The 16449-nt window shown below is 50.9% G+C and overlaps 1 protein-coding gene across 1 annotated transcript in view; it reads left to right on the top strand.

The window, feature by feature from the left end:
* Positions 1 to 16449, top strand: part of XRN2 (5'-3' exoribonuclease 2) — a 188883-nt gene that overhangs the window by 76012 nt on the left and 96422 nt on the right. The window contains exons 13-15 of the mRNA XM_075339379.1: positions 14027 to 14134; positions 14214 to 14258; positions 15026 to 15157. Of these exons, the coding sequence (XP_075195494.1) occupies positions 14027 to 14134; positions 14214 to 14258; positions 15026 to 15157 (285 nt within the window). The remainder of the gene's footprint in view (positions 1 to 14026; positions 14135 to 14213; positions 14259 to 15025; positions 15158 to 16449) is intronic.

Raw genomic sequence — 16449 nt, 5'->3', positions numbered from 1 at the left:
CCCTTCAGCAGAAGAGGCGGCTGCGGAGCAGGAAAAGTTTCGTTTCCTTTATCCCAAGCGTAAATTGAGTGCTTTGTTAGATCACTCTGACTTCAGAGAATCAATCCAGAAGCACGACGCTCACCCAGAAAGGCGTTTCTCTAAACGATCTAAAGATACGCGTTTCCCTTTCCCCCCCGAGGTGGTCAAGCGCTGGACACAGTGTCCAAAGGTGGACCCCCCGATTTCCAAACTTGCAGCTAGATCCATAGTTGCAGTGGAGGATGGCGCTTCACTTAAAGATGCCAATGACAGACAGATGGACCTTTGGTTAAAATCTGTCTATGAAGCTATAGGCGCGTCGTTTGCTCCGGCATTCGCAGCCGTCTGGGCACTCCAGGCTATTTCAGCTGGCTTAGCAAAAGTGGATGCTATCATGCATCCAGCAGTGCCGCAAGTGGCGCACCTTACCACGCAGATGTCGGCGTTTGCGTCTTACGCTATCAATGCGGTCCTAGAATCTACCAGTCGCACCTCAATGGCGTCCGCCAATTCGGTAGTTTTGCGCAGAGCCTTGTGGTTAAAGGACTGGAAAGCGGATGCTGGTTCCAAAAAATGTTTAACCAGTTTGCCTTTGTCTAGAGAGAGACTGTTTGGCGAGCCATTGGCTGACATCATTAAGCAGTCCAAGGGTAAAGACTCCTCTTTACCACAACCCAGAACACCCAAACCTCAGCAGAAAAAGTGGCAGCAGAGGTTTCAGTCCTTTCGAGGTTCGGGCAAGACACCATTTACCTCGTCCAAAGGGACTCAGAGGACGCAAAGAAACTCAGATTCGTGGCGGACTCACACACGCCCCAAGAAAGCAAATGGAGGTACCGCTTCCAAAGCGGCTACCTCATGACTTCCAGCCCCCCCCCTCCGCATCGCCGGTCGGGGGCAGGCTCTCCCGCTTTTCCGGCATTTGGATGTCACAGGTCAAAGACCGGTGGGTGACGGACATTTTGTCTCGCGGGTACAGAATCGAGTTCAATTCTCGTCCTCCAGCTCGGTTCTTCAGAACCTCCCCACGGCCAGACCGAGCAGATGCTCTGCTGCAGGCGGTGGATTCCCTAAAAGCGGAAGGAGTGGTTATCCCAGTCCCTCCTCAGGAACAAGGGCAAGGGTTTTACTCCAATCTCTTTGTGGTTCCAAAAAAGGACGGCTCGTTCCGTCCTGTTCTGGACCTAAAACGGCTCAACAAGCATGTGCACGCCAGGAGGTTCCGGATGGAAACCCTCCGCTCTGTCATTGCCTCAATGTCCAGAGGAGACTTCCTTGCCTCAATAGACATCAAAGATGCTTATCTCCACGTGCCAATTGCTACAGAACATCAACGTTTTCTACGTTTTGTGATAGGAGACGACCATTTTCAGTTCGTAGCTCTTCCATTTGGTCTGGCGACAGCCCCACGGGTCTTCACCAAGGTCATGGCGGCGGTGGTAGCAGTCTTGCACTCTCAGGGACACTCGGTGATCCCTTACCTAGACGATTTATTGGTCAAAGCTCCCTCTCAGGAGGCATGCCAACTCAGCCTGAATGCTACGCTGGAGACTCTACAGTCTTTCGGATGGATCATCAACTTTCCAAAGTCGATCCTATCACCGACTCAGTCACTAACGTATCTTGGCATGGAGTTTCATACTCTAGCAGCGATAGTGAAGCTTCCGCTGGACAAGCAGCGGTCACTACAGACAGGGGTGCAATCTCTCCTGCAGGGCCAGTTGCATCCCTTGCGGCGCCTCATGCATTTCCTAGGGAAGATGGTGGCAGCCATGGAAGCAGTTCCCTTTGCGCAGTTTCATCTGCGCCCACTTCAATGGGACATTCTCCGCCAATGGGACGGGAAGTCAACGTCCCTGGACAGGAAAGTCTCGCTTTCTCAGACGGCCAAAGACTCTCTACAATGGTGGCTCCTTCCCACATCATTGTCTCAGGGAAGATCCTTCCTGCCCCCATCCTGGGCAGTAGTCACGACAGATGCGAGTCTGTCAGGGTGGGGAGCAGTATTTCTCCACCACAGGGCTCAGGGGACGTGGACTCCGCAGGAGTCCACCCTTCAGATCAATGTTCTGGAGATCAGAGCAGTGTATCTTGCTCTACTGGCCTTCCAACAGTGGCTGGAAGGAAAGCAGATCCGAATCCAATCGGACAACTCCACAGCGGTGGCATACATCAACCACCAAGGAGGGACGCGCAGTCGGCAAGCCTTCCAAGAAGTCCGGCGCATTCTAATGTGGGTGGAGGACAGAGCATCCACCATATCCGCGGTTCACATCCCAGGCGTAGAAAACTGGGAAGCAGACTTCCTCAGTCGCCAGGGCATGGACGCAGGGGAATGGTCCCTTCACCCGGACGTGTTTCAGGAAATCTGTCGCCGCTGGGGAGTGCCGGACGTCGACCTAATGGCGTCCCGGCACAACAACAAGGTCCCGGCATTCATGGCGAGGTCGCGCGATCAAAGAGCTCTGGCGGCAGACGCCTTGGTTCAAGATTGGTCGCAGTTTCAGCTCCCATACGTGTTTCCGCCTCTGGCGCTCTTGCCCAGAGTGCTACGCAAGATCAGATCCGAGTGCAGCCGCGTCATACTCGTCGCTCCAGACTGGCCGAGGAGGTCGTGGTATCCGGATCTGTGGCATCTCACGATCGGTCGACCGTGGTCACTGCCAGACCGACCAGACTTACTGTCCCAAGGGCCGTTTTTCCATCAGAATTCTGCGGCCCTGAACCTGACTGTGTGGCCATTGAGTCCTGGATCCTAGCATCTGCTGGATTATCTCAGGGAGTCATTGCCACAATGAGACAAGCTAGAAAGTCGAATTCGGCTAAGATCTACCACAGAACGTGGAAGATTTTCTTGTCCTGGTGCTCTGCTCAGGGAGTGTCTCCCTGGCCATTTGCATTGCCCAAGTTTCTTTCCTTCCTGCAATCGGGGTTAGAAAAGGGCTTGTCGCTCAGCTCCCTTAAAGGGCAAGTTTCGGCACTATCCGTGTTTTTTCAGAAGCGTCTAGCACGTCTTCCTAAGGTGCGCACGTTCCTGCAGGGGGTCTGTCATATTGTGCCCCCGTACAAGCGACCGTTAGATCCATGGGATCTGAACAGGGTACTAGTTGCTCTCCAGAAGCCGCCCTTCGAGCCTCTGAAGGAGGTTTCCTTTTCTCGGCTGTCGCAGAAAGTGGCGTTTCTTGTTGCAATCACATCGCTTCGGCGAGTGTCTGAGCTGGCAGCTCTGTCATCTAAGGCTCCCTTCCTGGTGTTCCACCAGGACAAGGTTGTGCTGCGCCCCATTCCGGAGTTTCTCCCTAAGGTCGTATCCTCTTTTCATCTTAATCAGGATATTTCCTTGCCTTCTTTTTGCCCTCATCCGGTTCACCGGTATGAAAAGGCCTTACGTTTGCTAGATCTGGTGAGAGCACTCAGAATCTACATTTCCCGCACGGCGCCCATACGCCGTGCCGATGCACTTTTTGTCCTTGTCGCTGGTCCGCGCAAGGGGTTGCAGGCTTCTAAAGCCACCCTGGCTCGATGGATCAAAGAACCAATTCTAGAGGCCTACCGTTCTGCGGGGCTTCCGGTTCCTTCAGGGCTAAAAGCCCACTCCACCAGAGCCGTGGGTGCGTCCTGGGCATTACGTCACCAGGCTTCGGCTCAACAGGTGTGCCAGGCAGCTACCTGGTCCAGTCTGCACACTTTCACCAAGCATTATCAGGTGCATACCTATGCTTCGGCGGATGCCAGCTTAGGTAGAAGAGTCCTGCAGGCGGCAGTGACACCCCCGTAGGGGAGGGCTGTTTTGCAGCTCTAACATGAGGTATTTATTTACCCACCCAGGGACAGCTTTTGGACGTCCCAATCGTCTGGGTCTCCCAATAGAGCGCTGAAGAAGAAGGGAATTTTGTTACTTACCGTAAATTCCTTTTCTTCTAGCTCTTATTGGGAGACCCAGCACCCGCCCTGTTGTCCTTCGGGATGTTTTTTTGTTGTTTGCGGGTACACATGTTGTTCATGTTGAACGGTTTTTCAGTTCTCCGATGTTATTCGGAGTTAATTTGTTTAAACCAGTTATTGGCTTCCTCCTTCTTGCTTTGGCACTAAAACTGGAGAACCCGTGATACCACGGGGGGGTATAGCCAGAGGGGGAGGGGCCTTGCACTTTTAATGTAGTGCTTTGTGTGGCCTCCAGAGGGCAGTAGCTATACCCCAATCGTCTGGGTCTCCCAATAAGAGCTAGAAGAAAAGGAATTTACGGTAAGTAACAAAATTCCCTTCTTTTTTGGCATTCTGCCGGTGGAGGATTATCAGGAAAGAGCTCTGCAGCTCTGGGAGACCTAAGGCAGGGAATCTGGAGGACACACACTCCGCTTTTTAGCGGTCGGTAAGCCACACCGGTCACCCGGTGCTGGTCCCCCTAGGGTGCCGGAATAGATACGTATTTATATATATATATATTTCTGTTCGGTCGGGCTGTATACCCTTTCCCATATACCCTCAGTGATCACTCTCCTAGGAGACAACAGCATGTCGTCCACAAGGAGCAAAGGTGCTAAGGCACAGGGTTTTTTTGCGGCCTGTACCTCTTGTGGGGCTATGTTACCTGCGGGTTCCACCTACCCTCACTGTGAGCAACGCTCGACCCCTGTTTCGCTTGCTCAGCCGGAGCCTCGGTCACTAGTGGGCCCCTCGGCTCATGTAGACCCCCCTGCTCCCCCTGTCCAGGCGGCAGGGACAGAGTTCGCCTCTTTTGCTGAGAAACTCTGAGTCACTTTCACAATCTATGGCTCAGTCTATGGACAAATGGTCTGCCAAGCTGCTAGAAGCTTTGCAGTCCAGACCGGTCCTTACACAGGACCCGGCCCCTGTTGGATCGTCGCCTCCAGGCCCCTCTCGGTCCGCGCCGCAGCGCGCTCCCAGGTTGGGCCCTAGGTCTCACGTGGAGGACTCCTGCCCGGACCACAGTCCTAGACAGGCTAAGCGGGCTCGCTGGGAATCTTCCCCGACTTCTTCACGCTGCTCGGGTTCCCAGCTTGAGGACTCTCTGGAGGACGAGGCGGACGTCGCAGCTCAGGGCTCTGACCCTGACGTCGCCCTTAACCTTGATACACCTGAAGGGGACGCCTTAGTGAATGATCTTATCTCGTCCATCAACCAGGTGTTGGATCTCTCTCCCCCGCCTCCTACTGTAGAGGAGTCGGCGTCTCAGCAGGAGAAACACCAGTTTAGGTTCCCCAAACGTACACGTAGTGCGTTTTTCGATCACTCTAACTTCAGAGATGCTGTCCAGAAGCCCAGAGCGGTTCCGGACAAGCGCTTTACTAAGCGCCTTACTGACACACGTTACCCCTTCCCCTCTGACGTAGTTAAGGGTTGGGCTCAATGTCCCAAGGTGGATCCTCCAGTCTCTAGGCTGGCGGCTAGATCTGTGGTATCGGTTGCAGATGGCTCATCACTAAAAGATGCCACTGACAGGCAGATAGAGCTCCTGGTGAAATCCATCTATGAAGCCACGGGCGCGTTATTTGCCCCGGCCTTTGCAGCCGTGTGGGCACTCCAAGCTATCTCAGCTTGTCTGGCTGAGATTAATGCGGTCACACGTAATTCTGCTCCGCAGGTTGCGTCTTTGACTTCTCAAGCGTCAGCTTTTTCTTCCTACACCATGAACGCAGTCCTAGACTCTGCTAGCCGTACAGCGGTGGCATCCGCTAATTCTGTGGCAGTCCGCAGGGCCATGTGGCTGCGCGAATGGAAGGCAGACTCGGCCTCCAAGAGGTTCTTAACCGGTTTGCCGTTTTCTGGCGACCGCTTGTTTGGCGAACGATTGGATGAGATTATTAAGGAATCCAAGGGAAAGGACTCCTCCTTACCCCAGTCCAAACCTAAGAGACCTCAGCAACGAAAAATACAATCAAGGTTTCGGTCCTTTCGTCCCTCCGCCAAGCCCCAATCCTCTTCGTCCAGCAGGCCGGAGAAAGGCCAGAGGAACTCCTATGCGTGGCGGTCCAAGTCACGCCCCCAAAAGGCCGCAGGAGGCACTGCCTCCAAGGCGGCCTCCTCATGACTCTCGGCATCCCCGAGCCGCATCCTCGGTCGGTGGCAGGCTCTCCCGCTTTGGAGACGCCTGGTGGCCACATGTTCAAGACCGATGGGTGAGAGACATTCTGTCTCACGGTTACAGGATAGAGTTCAGCTCTCGTCCTCCGACTCGTTTCTTCAGAACCTCTCCGCCCCCCGCTCGGGCCGACGCACTTTTTCAGGCAGTGGACGCTCTGAAGACAGAAGGAGTTGTGATCCCCGTTCACCTTCAGGAACGTGGTCGCGGCTTTTACTCCAACTTGTTCGTGGTGCCAAAAAAGGACGGATCATTCCGTCCCGTTCTGGACCTCAAGCTACTCAACAGACATGTGAGGACCAGACGGTTTCGGATGGAATCTCTCCGCTCGGTCATCGCCTCGATGTCACAAGGAGACTTTCTAGCATCGATCGACATCAAGGATGCTTATCTCCACGTGCCAATCGCACCCGAACATCAACGCTTCTTGCGTTTCGCCATCGGGGACGAACACCTTCAGTTCGTGGCATTGCCTTTCGGCTTGGCGACAGCCCCACGGGTTTTCACCAAAGTCATGGCATCCGTTGTGGCGGTCCTACACTCTCAGGGCCACTCGGTGATTCCCTACTTAGACGATCTCCTAGTCAGGGCCGCTTCTCGGGTGGCGTGTCAACACAGCCTTACCGTCGCTCTGGCGACTCTCCAGCAGTTCGGGTGGATCATCAACTTCCCGAAATCCAAGTTGACACCGACCCAATCACTGACTTACCTCGGGATGGAGTTTCATACACAGTCAGCGGTAGTCAAGCTACCGCGGGACAAACCGCTTTCTCTGCAGGCGGGGGTGCAATCACTTCTTCGGGGTCAGTCACACCCCTTAAGGCGCCTCATGCACTTCCTGGGGAAGATGGTGGCAGCAATGGAGGCAGTGCCGTTCGCGCAATTCCATCTGCGGCCACTCCAATGGGACATTCTCCGCAAATGGGACAGGAGGTCGGCTTCCCTCGACAGGAACGTCTCTCTTTCCCTTGCAACCGAGACGTCACTTCAATGGTGGCTTCTCCCCACTTCTCTATCGCAGGGAAAATCCTTCCTACCCCCAACCTGGGCTGTGGTCACCACGGACGCGAGCCTGTCAGGGTGGGGAGCGGTTTTTCTCCACCACAGGGCTCAGCGAACCTGGACTCCGATAGTCTTCCCTTCAGATCAATGTTCTGGAGATAAGGGCAGTGTATCTAGCCCTATTGGCTTTCCATCAGTGGCTGGAGGGCAGGCAGATCCGTATCCAGTTTGACAACGCCACTGCCGTCGCATACATCAACCACCAAGGCGGCACTCGCAGTCGTCAAGCCTTCCAGGAAGTCCGGCGGATTCTGCAGTGGGTAGAAGCCACAGCCTCCACCATCTCCGCAGTTCACATCCCGGGCGTAGAAAACTGGGAAGCAGATTTTCTCAGTCGTCAGGGCATGGATGCGGGGGAATGGTCTCTGCACCCAGAAGTGTTTCGAGCGATCTGTCGCCGCTGGGGAACGCCGGACGTCTATCTCATGACGTCACGGCACAACAACAAAGTCCCGGCATTCATGGCACGGTCTCAGGATCACAGAGCTCTGGCAGCGGACGCTTTAGTCCAGGATTGGTCGCAGTTTCGACTGCCTTATGTGTTTCCTCCTCTGGCGATGCTGCCCAGAGTGTTACGCAAGATCAGGTCCGACTGCCGTCGCGCCATTCTCGTCGCTCCAGACTGGCCGAGGCGGTCGTGGTACCCGGATCTGTTGCATCTCACGGTGGGTCAACCGTGGGCGCTTCCAGACCGCCCAGACTTGCTGTCTCAAGGCCCGTTTTTCCATCTGAATTCCGTGGCCCTCAACCTGACTGTGTGGCCATTGAGTCCTGGCTCCTAGCGTCTTCAGGGTTATCTCAGGATGTCATTGCCACCATGAGACAGGCCAGGAAGCCAACGTCCGCCAAGATCTATTACAGGTCTTGGCAAATCTTCTTATCCTGGTGCTCTGATAACGGTTTTCTTCCATGGCCGTTTGCCTTACCCACTTTTCTTTCATTCCTTCAATCTGGAATGGACAAGGGTTTGTCACTCGGCTCTCTCCAGGGCCAAGTATCGGCGCTCTCCGTATTTTTTCAAAAGCGCCTAGCCAGGCTTCCGCAGGTCCGCACGTTCCTGCAGGGAGTTTGCCACATAGTCCCACCTTACAAGCGTCCGCTGGAACCCTGGGATCTTAACAGGGTACTAACGGCTCTTCAGAAACCACCTTTCGAGCCGCTGCGGGATGTCTCTTTATCACGTCTTTCGCAGAAGGTGGCCTTTCTAGTGGCAGTTACATCACTCCGGAGAGTGTCTGAGCTGGCAGCGCTGTCATGCAAAGCCCCCTTCCTGGTCTTTCACCAGGATAAGGTGGTTCTGCGTCCTGTCCCGGAATTTCTCCCTAAGGTGGTATCTCCTTTTCATCTCAATCAGGATATCTCCTTACCTTCATTTTGCCCTAATCCAATTCACCAATGTGAAAAGGATTTGCACTCCTTAGATCTAGTGAGAGCACTCCGACACTACGTGTCTCGCACGGCGCCCCTGCGTCGTTCAGATGCGCTCTTTTGTCCTTGTCGCTGGCCAGCGTAAGGGTTCGCAGGCTTCCAAGTCAACCTTGGCTCGGTGGATCAAGGAACCGATTCTTGAAGCCTACCGTTCTTCTGGGCTTCCGCTTCCTTCAGGGCTGAAAGCCCATTCTACCAGAGCCGTGGGTGCGTCCTGGGCATTGCGGCACCGGGCTACGGCTCAGCAGGTGTGTCAGGCAGCTACCTGGTCTAGTCTGCACACTTTCACGAAACACTATCAGGTGCATACCTATGCTTCGGCAGACGCCAGTCTAGGTAGGCGAGTCCTTCAGGCGGCGGTTGCCCACCTGTAAGAGGGGGCCGTTTCGGCTCCTTTTTATCGAGGTATTCTTTTACCCACCCAGGGACTGCTTTTGGACGTCCCAATTGTCTGGGTCTCCCAATGGAGCGACGAAGAAGGGAATTTTGTTTACTTACCGTAAATTCCTATTCTTCTAGCTCCTATTGGGAGACCCAGCACCCGCCCCTGTGCCCTTCGGGCTGGTTGTTTTTTTGTGTACACATGTTGTTCATGTTGAATTGTTCTTCAACCATGGTTCATGGTTTTCAGTTCTCCGAACATCCTTCGGACTGCATTTACCTTAGACCAATTTATAAGTTTCCTCCTTCCTGCTTTGGCACCAAAACTGAGGAGCCCGTGATGCACGGGAGGGTGTATAGGCAGAGGGGAGGGGTTACACTTTTTAAAGTGTAATACTTTGTGTGGCCTCCGGAGGCAGAAGCTATACACCCAATTGTCTGGGTCTCCCAATAGGAGCTAGAAGAAAAGGAATTTACGGTAAGTAAACAAAATTCCCTTCTTTTCTCTCAACTCCCCCCTGCTCCAAGGCCGCCGCCTTCTCGCAGGTCGTGGCGTCCTTGCAGGCAAACGGAGTGATTGTCCCAGTTCCCGCTCAGGAACGGTTCAGAGGTTTTTACTCAAATCTCTTCCTAGTTCCAAAAAAGGACTGTACCTTCCGGCCCATCCTGGATCTCAAGCTTCTCAACAAGCATGTCCGGGTGCGGCATTTTCGCATGGAGTCTCTGCGATCAGTCATTGCCTCTATGACCCAAGGGGATTTCCTGGCGTCCGTCGACATCAGAGATGCCTATCTACATGTGCCAATCGCAGTGTCACATCAGCGTTGGTTACGTTTTGCGATAGAGGATAATTTCCAATTCGTGGCTCTCCCCTTCGGGTTAGCCACGGCCCCTCGGGTATTCACCAAGGTCATGGCAGCAGTGATTGCGGTCCTGCACCTCCAGGGGTTAGCAGTGCTTCCTTATCTGGACAACCTTCTGGTCAAGGGTCCATCCAGCGCAGACTGTCAGCGGAGTGTTTCGCTCACTCTCGCCACCCTAGCCAAATTCGGGTGGATTGTCAATCTTCCCAAATCCACTCTGACTCCGACCCAGAGTCTCACGTACCTAGGGATGCAGTTCGAGACTTTGCCGGCACTTGTGAAGTTGCCCTTAATCAAACAGCAGTCTCTCCGGCTAGCGGTGCGCTCTCTCCTGAGGCCCCGCCGTTATTCCCTCAGGCGCCTGATGCAGGTGCTGGGTCAAATGGTGGCCTCCATGGAGGCGGTTCCCTTTGCCCAGTTCCATCTGCGTCCTCTGCAGCTGGACATTCTCCGCTGTTGGGACAAGCGACCTTCCTTCTTACAGAGGTTAGTGGCTCTGTCGCCACGGACCAGGAGCTCTCTTCAGTGGTGGCTTCGACCTCTCTCCCTGTCCTTCCTGACTCCGTCCTGGGTGATTCTCACCACGGATGCCAGCCTATCCGGCTGGGGAGCGGTATGTCTCCACCACAGAGCGCAGGGCACTTGGACTCCGTCCGAGTCAGCCCTTTCAATCAATGTGCTGGAAACCAGAGCTGTGCTTCTAGCTCTCCTAGCCTTTCACCACCTGTTGGCGGGCAGGCACATTCGAGTCCAGTCAGACAACGCGACAGCGGTTGCCTACATCAATCACCAAGGCGGGACACGCAGCCGCCTGGCAATGTTGGAGGTACAACTTATCCTTCAATGGACGGAGGACTCCAAGTCCACCATATCCGCAGTCCACATCCCTGGCGTAGAAAACTGGGAGGCAGATTATCTCAGCCGTCAATCCGTGGACGGTGGCGAGTGGTCCCTGCACCCGGCAGTGTTTCAGTCAATCTGCCGCAAGTGGAGCACTCCGGACGTGGACCTAATGGCATCCCGTCACAACAACAAGGTTCCGGTTTACGTGGCTCGCTCCCACGATCCTCAGGCCTTCGCCGCGGACGCTCTGGTTCAAGACTGGTCCCAGTTTCGTCTGTCCTACTCGTGTTTCCCCCTCTAGCTCTCTTGCCCAGAGTCCTGCGCAAGATCAGAATGGAGGGTCGTCGAGTCGGACTGGCCCAGGCGAGCTTGGTATCCGGACCTGCTCCAACTGTCCGTGGAGATGCCGTGGCATCTTCCGGACCGTCCAGACCTGCTCTCGCAAGGTCCGTTCTTCCGCCCGAATTCTGCGGCACTCAAATTGACGGCGTGGCTCTTGAGTCCTGGATTTTGACTGCTTCTGGTATTCCTCCTGAGGTCATCTCCACTATGACTCGGGCCCGTAAGTCTTCCTCCGTCAAGATCTATCACAGGACTTGGAAAATTTTCCTGTCCTGGTGTCGCTCTTCCAGCCATTCTCCTTGGCCATTTTCGTTGCCGACCCTTCTGTCTTTTTTACAGTCCGGTCTGCAGCTAGGACTGTCCCTCAACTCTCTCAAGGGACAAGTCTCAGCTCTATCAGTGCTGTTCCAGCGGCGTCTCGCCCGGCTGGCTCAGGTCCGCACCTTCATGCAAGGTGCGTCTCACATCATTCTGCCTTATCGGCGGCCCTTGGATCCCTGGGACCTTAACTTGGTTCTCACGGTATTGCAGAAACCCCCTTTCGAGCCCCTTAGGGAGGTTTCTTTGTATCGTCTTTCTCAAAAGGTGGCCTTTCTAGTTGCCGTAACTTCTCTCAGGAGAGTCTCTGATTTGGCTGCGCTTTCCTCGGAGTCACCTTTTTTGGTTTTTCACCAAGACAAGGTAGTTCTCCGTCCAACCCCGGACTTTCTTCCTAAGGTGGTCTCTCCCTTCCACCTTAACCAGGATATTTCCTTGCCTTCCTTCTGTCCGGCCCCTGTTCATCGCTTTGAGAAAGCGCTGCATACTCTGGATCTGGTGCGTGCTCTTCGGATTTATGTGTCTCGCACCGCTGCGCTTAGGCGGTGCACCTTTCTTTTTGTGCTAACCATAGGGCGGCGCAAGGGTCTCTCTGCTTCTAAGCCGACCTTGGCCCGTTGGATTAGATCGACCATTTCGGACGCCTACCAGAGTACTCAGGTGCCTCCCCCGCCGGGGATCAAAGCACACTCGACCAGAGCTGTCTGTGCCTCTTGGGCTTTTAGGCACCAGGCTACGGCTCAACAAGTCTGTCAGGCTGCCACTTGGACTAGCCTGCATACCTTTTCGAAGCACTACCAAGTGCATGCTCATGCTTCGGCAGATGCGAGCTTGGGCAGACGCATCCTTCAGGCGGCTGTTGCCCACTTGTGAAGTTAGGCTACGCCTACTTCTTAGTTGCAGATGTGAACATGTAGTGATTATGTGTTCTATTTGCAAAAATACAGGTAGAACACTTACTGTAGGTGAAACACACACATCATTGTGTGGTCTAGGGTAGTTTGTTCATAGACAATGTTATTAATGGGTAATAGCACAAAATACAATGAGTGGTTGCAATTACAATTGCTTGGTTTAGTAGTTTGCCAAGCATCTGCCCAAAATTACTTAAGTTGGGTTTTGCAAATGCTGCTGATCTTCCTAAAATCAGTGTTAATGAGGGTCTTGGCGTTCAGACATATATTACGTATCCTGAGAATAAGATTGTCATTTCTTGCAGCAAATCCTTTCACGCTCGAGCACTACATACAATGCTTTGCGAAAGTATTCACCCCTTGGCTTTTACCTATTTTGTTACATTACATGTTTAAATGTTTTTGTAATCTAATTTGTGTGTGATGCATCAGCGCTAAATAGTCTTAAGTTGGGGAAGTGAAGTGGAAAAAAAAATATAGGCAAAAATTACATTTCTAGAATAAAATATAAATTGATGTGCATATGTGTGCCACTAAAATTTTTTGGTGGAAACAATTACCTTTGCAAGTCACATCCTTAGTGAAAGGAAGTTCACCTGTGTGCAAGCTAAGTGTCCCGGGATCTGTCAGTCTATACACTCCTTTTCTGAAAGGCCACAGAGGCTGCAACACCATCAAACAAGAGGCATCACAAACCAAACCACACCATGAAGACCAGGGAGAACTCCAAATGAGTCAGAGACAGTGGTGAGACGTATGTCAGTGTTTGGTTCTAAAAATAAATAATGATATCCCAATCTCTGATCCCCTGGAGCACTATCAAATCCATTAATATCAAATGGTAAGAACATGGTACTACAATAAACCTGCCAAGAGAGGATCGCCCATCAAAACACTCAGCCCGGAGCAAGGAAGGCATTAATCAGCAAGGCAGCACAGAGAACAAAGTCTATCATGAAGGAGCTGCTGAGTTCCCAAGCTGAGACTGGAGTATCTGTCCATATGACAACATTAAGCCATACACTCTATAGAACTCTCCTTTATAAAAGAGTAGCTAGAAAAAAGACTTACAGCCAAAATTGGAAGGGTCATTTTGATTTTTGCCAAAAATGTGGGAGATCCCATAATCTATGGAGGAAGGTTTTGTGGTCAAATCTGACCAAAATTGAACTGTTTGGCCTCCCAAGGTTAACGCGATTTCTGGCGCCAAACCAACAAAGCACCCAATGAACACCATCCCCACAGTGAGACATGCTGGTGGCTGCATCATGCTGTGGGGATGTTTTTCACCAGCAGGGACAGGCAAAATCGAGGGCACCATGGATGATTCGAAATACCGGGATAATTGTGAGTAAAACCTGTTAGTGATTTGAGACTGGAATTGGAGGTTCACCTTCCAACAAGACCAATGACCTAAAGCAACACTTAAGAGGTTGAAGTGGATATGTATTGAAGTGGACCAATCACAGCCCAAACCTTAATCGAATTGAGGATCTGTGGTCAAATTTGAAGATTGTTGTACACCAGAGGAACTATCTAACTTGAAGGAGCTGGAGCAGTTTTGCCTTGAGGAATGGGCAAAAGTCCCAGTGGCAAGATGTGGAAAGCTCATAGAGACTTAGCCAAAGCGACTTGTAAATGTAATTGCTGCAAAAGGAGGAGGAGGGGGGATCGGGGATACTTTCGCAAAACGCTGTAGATGATCAGGTCTGCACTAACACACTATCTGACTTTTCTACTCTTTCTTACAGGGCTACCTTACTGAAAGTGGGTTTGTGAACTTGGAGAGAGTGCAGATGATCATGTTGGCTGTGGGGGAAGTTGAAGATAGCATTTTCAAGAAGCGTAAAGAGGATGATGTACGTTTTTGAATTCTAATTTGGGTGACTTCCTTGCCACCTCCACAGTTTTACTTATTATTCATTTTTTCCATTCTAGGAGAGCTTTAAGAGGAGACAAAAAGAGAAGAAAAAGCGAATGAAGGTGAGCGGTGTATTTTAACCTTGCTTTTCATCTTCTAATTAATTGGTTCACAGAGTGATGGGAATTACTGTATGTAAATGACCTTGTCCAGCACTGGGGGCTTATACCGGACCCCTTGCTACTCAATCACTTCACACACCATCACTCTGCAGTGCAAAAGAAAGCATTAGCTGCTTACCGCTACTTTCACATCGTCATGGGAACGTGATGTTAATAGGGGTTGTCCTTGTTAGAGAAGAGATGTGATCTGCGTCGTCTTCTGCCGCCTGATCCCTGTACACTGTGACATGGAGGCCGGGAGGAACAGATAGTGTTTAAACACTAACTAAAGCTATATAAATCTTTTATATTTGAGCGCCCTTTAAATTGCAAGCAGATCAGTGTCTGGTTCCTGGGATCCTCTCTCCCCCTCCCACTGATCTTTCAATCCCACCTATGCTTTCCATTGAATCCGTACTCCACTCTGTGAGCTTCCTCACCCTTGCGTTGTCTACATCTCTTGTGGTGGGATTTGAATCATCATTGGTGGTGGTCTCAGGACCCCTGGATCTCCATCCATCTGCTTTCAATTAAAATCTAAATATAAAAAAGCTTTAAATCTTTAGTTCCCCTTTAAATGGTTGTCCAGGCCCAGAAACTCACTGAACAAACGTGGATCCCATCTGTTCCATAATTGAGGGTTTCGGAATATCGTTCCAAGTTCAGATATGGAAGTGCACATTACAAGGTACATTTCTTTTTATGAAAGATTTTATTTATTTTTTTAGAGGAATGATAGACCATCCTTTAATCCCACTGGGCAGTTTGCTCCTCAAGCCCTGGGGCGGAGAGATATGTCTACATCAAACACCGTTGTCAACCCAAGACAAACGGCCTATGAAATGAGAATGCAAGGTTCGGTAAGTATTAGCCCATTCATTCAGATTTTTACAACAGTGAATGTAATTGTACTTAGAAAGCTCTTGGCTGTGTGTTTTCTTTTTTGTAATTTTTATTACCACTATATACCATTGCATTGCCTCTGCTGTCATTGATAGGCCGCGGTGGTGATGTCACATCTACAGGGCACCGCTGAGCCAAGGTTTTGGCTGCAGAGGGGATGTAGATGGCAGGAGTGATTGAGCACAACGATTGCCTATGCACACTGATGTGTCTCAATGGTCACACGTTCCAACTCTGCATGGCCAGAGCCTGCAGGCTTCTGCTAAGCAGATTTTATTGTGGAACATTTAAAAAGTTGTTTTAATTTTTGTTTGAGACATTTGTGGTAATTTAAAATAATTTAACATTTGAATGTGAACATTGTCTTTAACCTTTTCATGACCGGGCGATTTTTCGTTTGTTTTTTTGCTCCCCTTTTTCCGAGAGCTGTAACTTCTTTTTTTTATTTTTCCGTCAATCTTCCTATATGAGGGCTTTTTTTTTTTTTTTTTGCAGGACGAGTTGTACTTTAAAATGAAATCATAAGTTTTACCATATAATGTACTGGAACACGGCTAAAAAAATTTTCCCAAGTGTGGAAAAATTGCAAAAAAAAAAAAATTGTGCATTTTTGGGATATTTTATTCACAGAGCTCACTGATGTATTGGTGTGGTGGCTCAGACCAGTACGAGTTCATAGATACCAAACATATATAATTTTATCTAAGTAGGGTAAAAAAAAAAAATTCAGACGTTTGTCCAAAAAGGTAGCTCACTTTTTGCTCCATTTTTCGGGATATGGGGCTCAGTGACTGCTTATTTTTTGCGTCTGGAGCTGACGTTTTAACGCTACTATATTTGCGCAGATGGTAAGTTTTGATCGCCTGTTATTGCATTTTGCTCAAAATTTGCGCCAACCAAAAAACTTGGTGTTTGCCATTTTTTTGCCACTATGCCATTTACCGATCAGAATAATTGATTTTATATTTTCATCGGGCATTCTGAACGCGGCAATACCAAATTAATGTAATTATTTTCAATGGGGCGAATGGGGGGTGAGTTAAGCTTTTAGGTATATATTTTTTTTTTTAAAACTTTTTTTTTTTTTTTTTTTAGTCATCACTCTAGGGGACTATCAGGATCAGCAGTCTGCTCTTTCATTTCTCCTGATCCGAGCAGCGTCGCTCTGATCAAGAGAAATGCCGCATTCCTGTTACAGCTGCTGCTCTGCCGGCTGTAACAGGAACTACATCATGATAGCGACAGGAGT

Source organism: Anomaloglossus baeobatrachus, chromosome 3 (assembly GCF_048569485.1).
Source record: "Anomaloglossus baeobatrachus isolate aAnoBae1 chromosome 3, aAnoBae1.hap1, whole genome shotgun sequence".
Classification (NCBI taxonomy): domain Eukaryota; kingdom Metazoa; phylum Chordata; class Amphibia; order Anura; family Aromobatidae; genus Anomaloglossus; species Anomaloglossus baeobatrachus.
The sequence above is the reverse complement of the archived record's forward strand: the minus strand, read 5'-3'. Positions and strand labels throughout refer to the sequence as shown.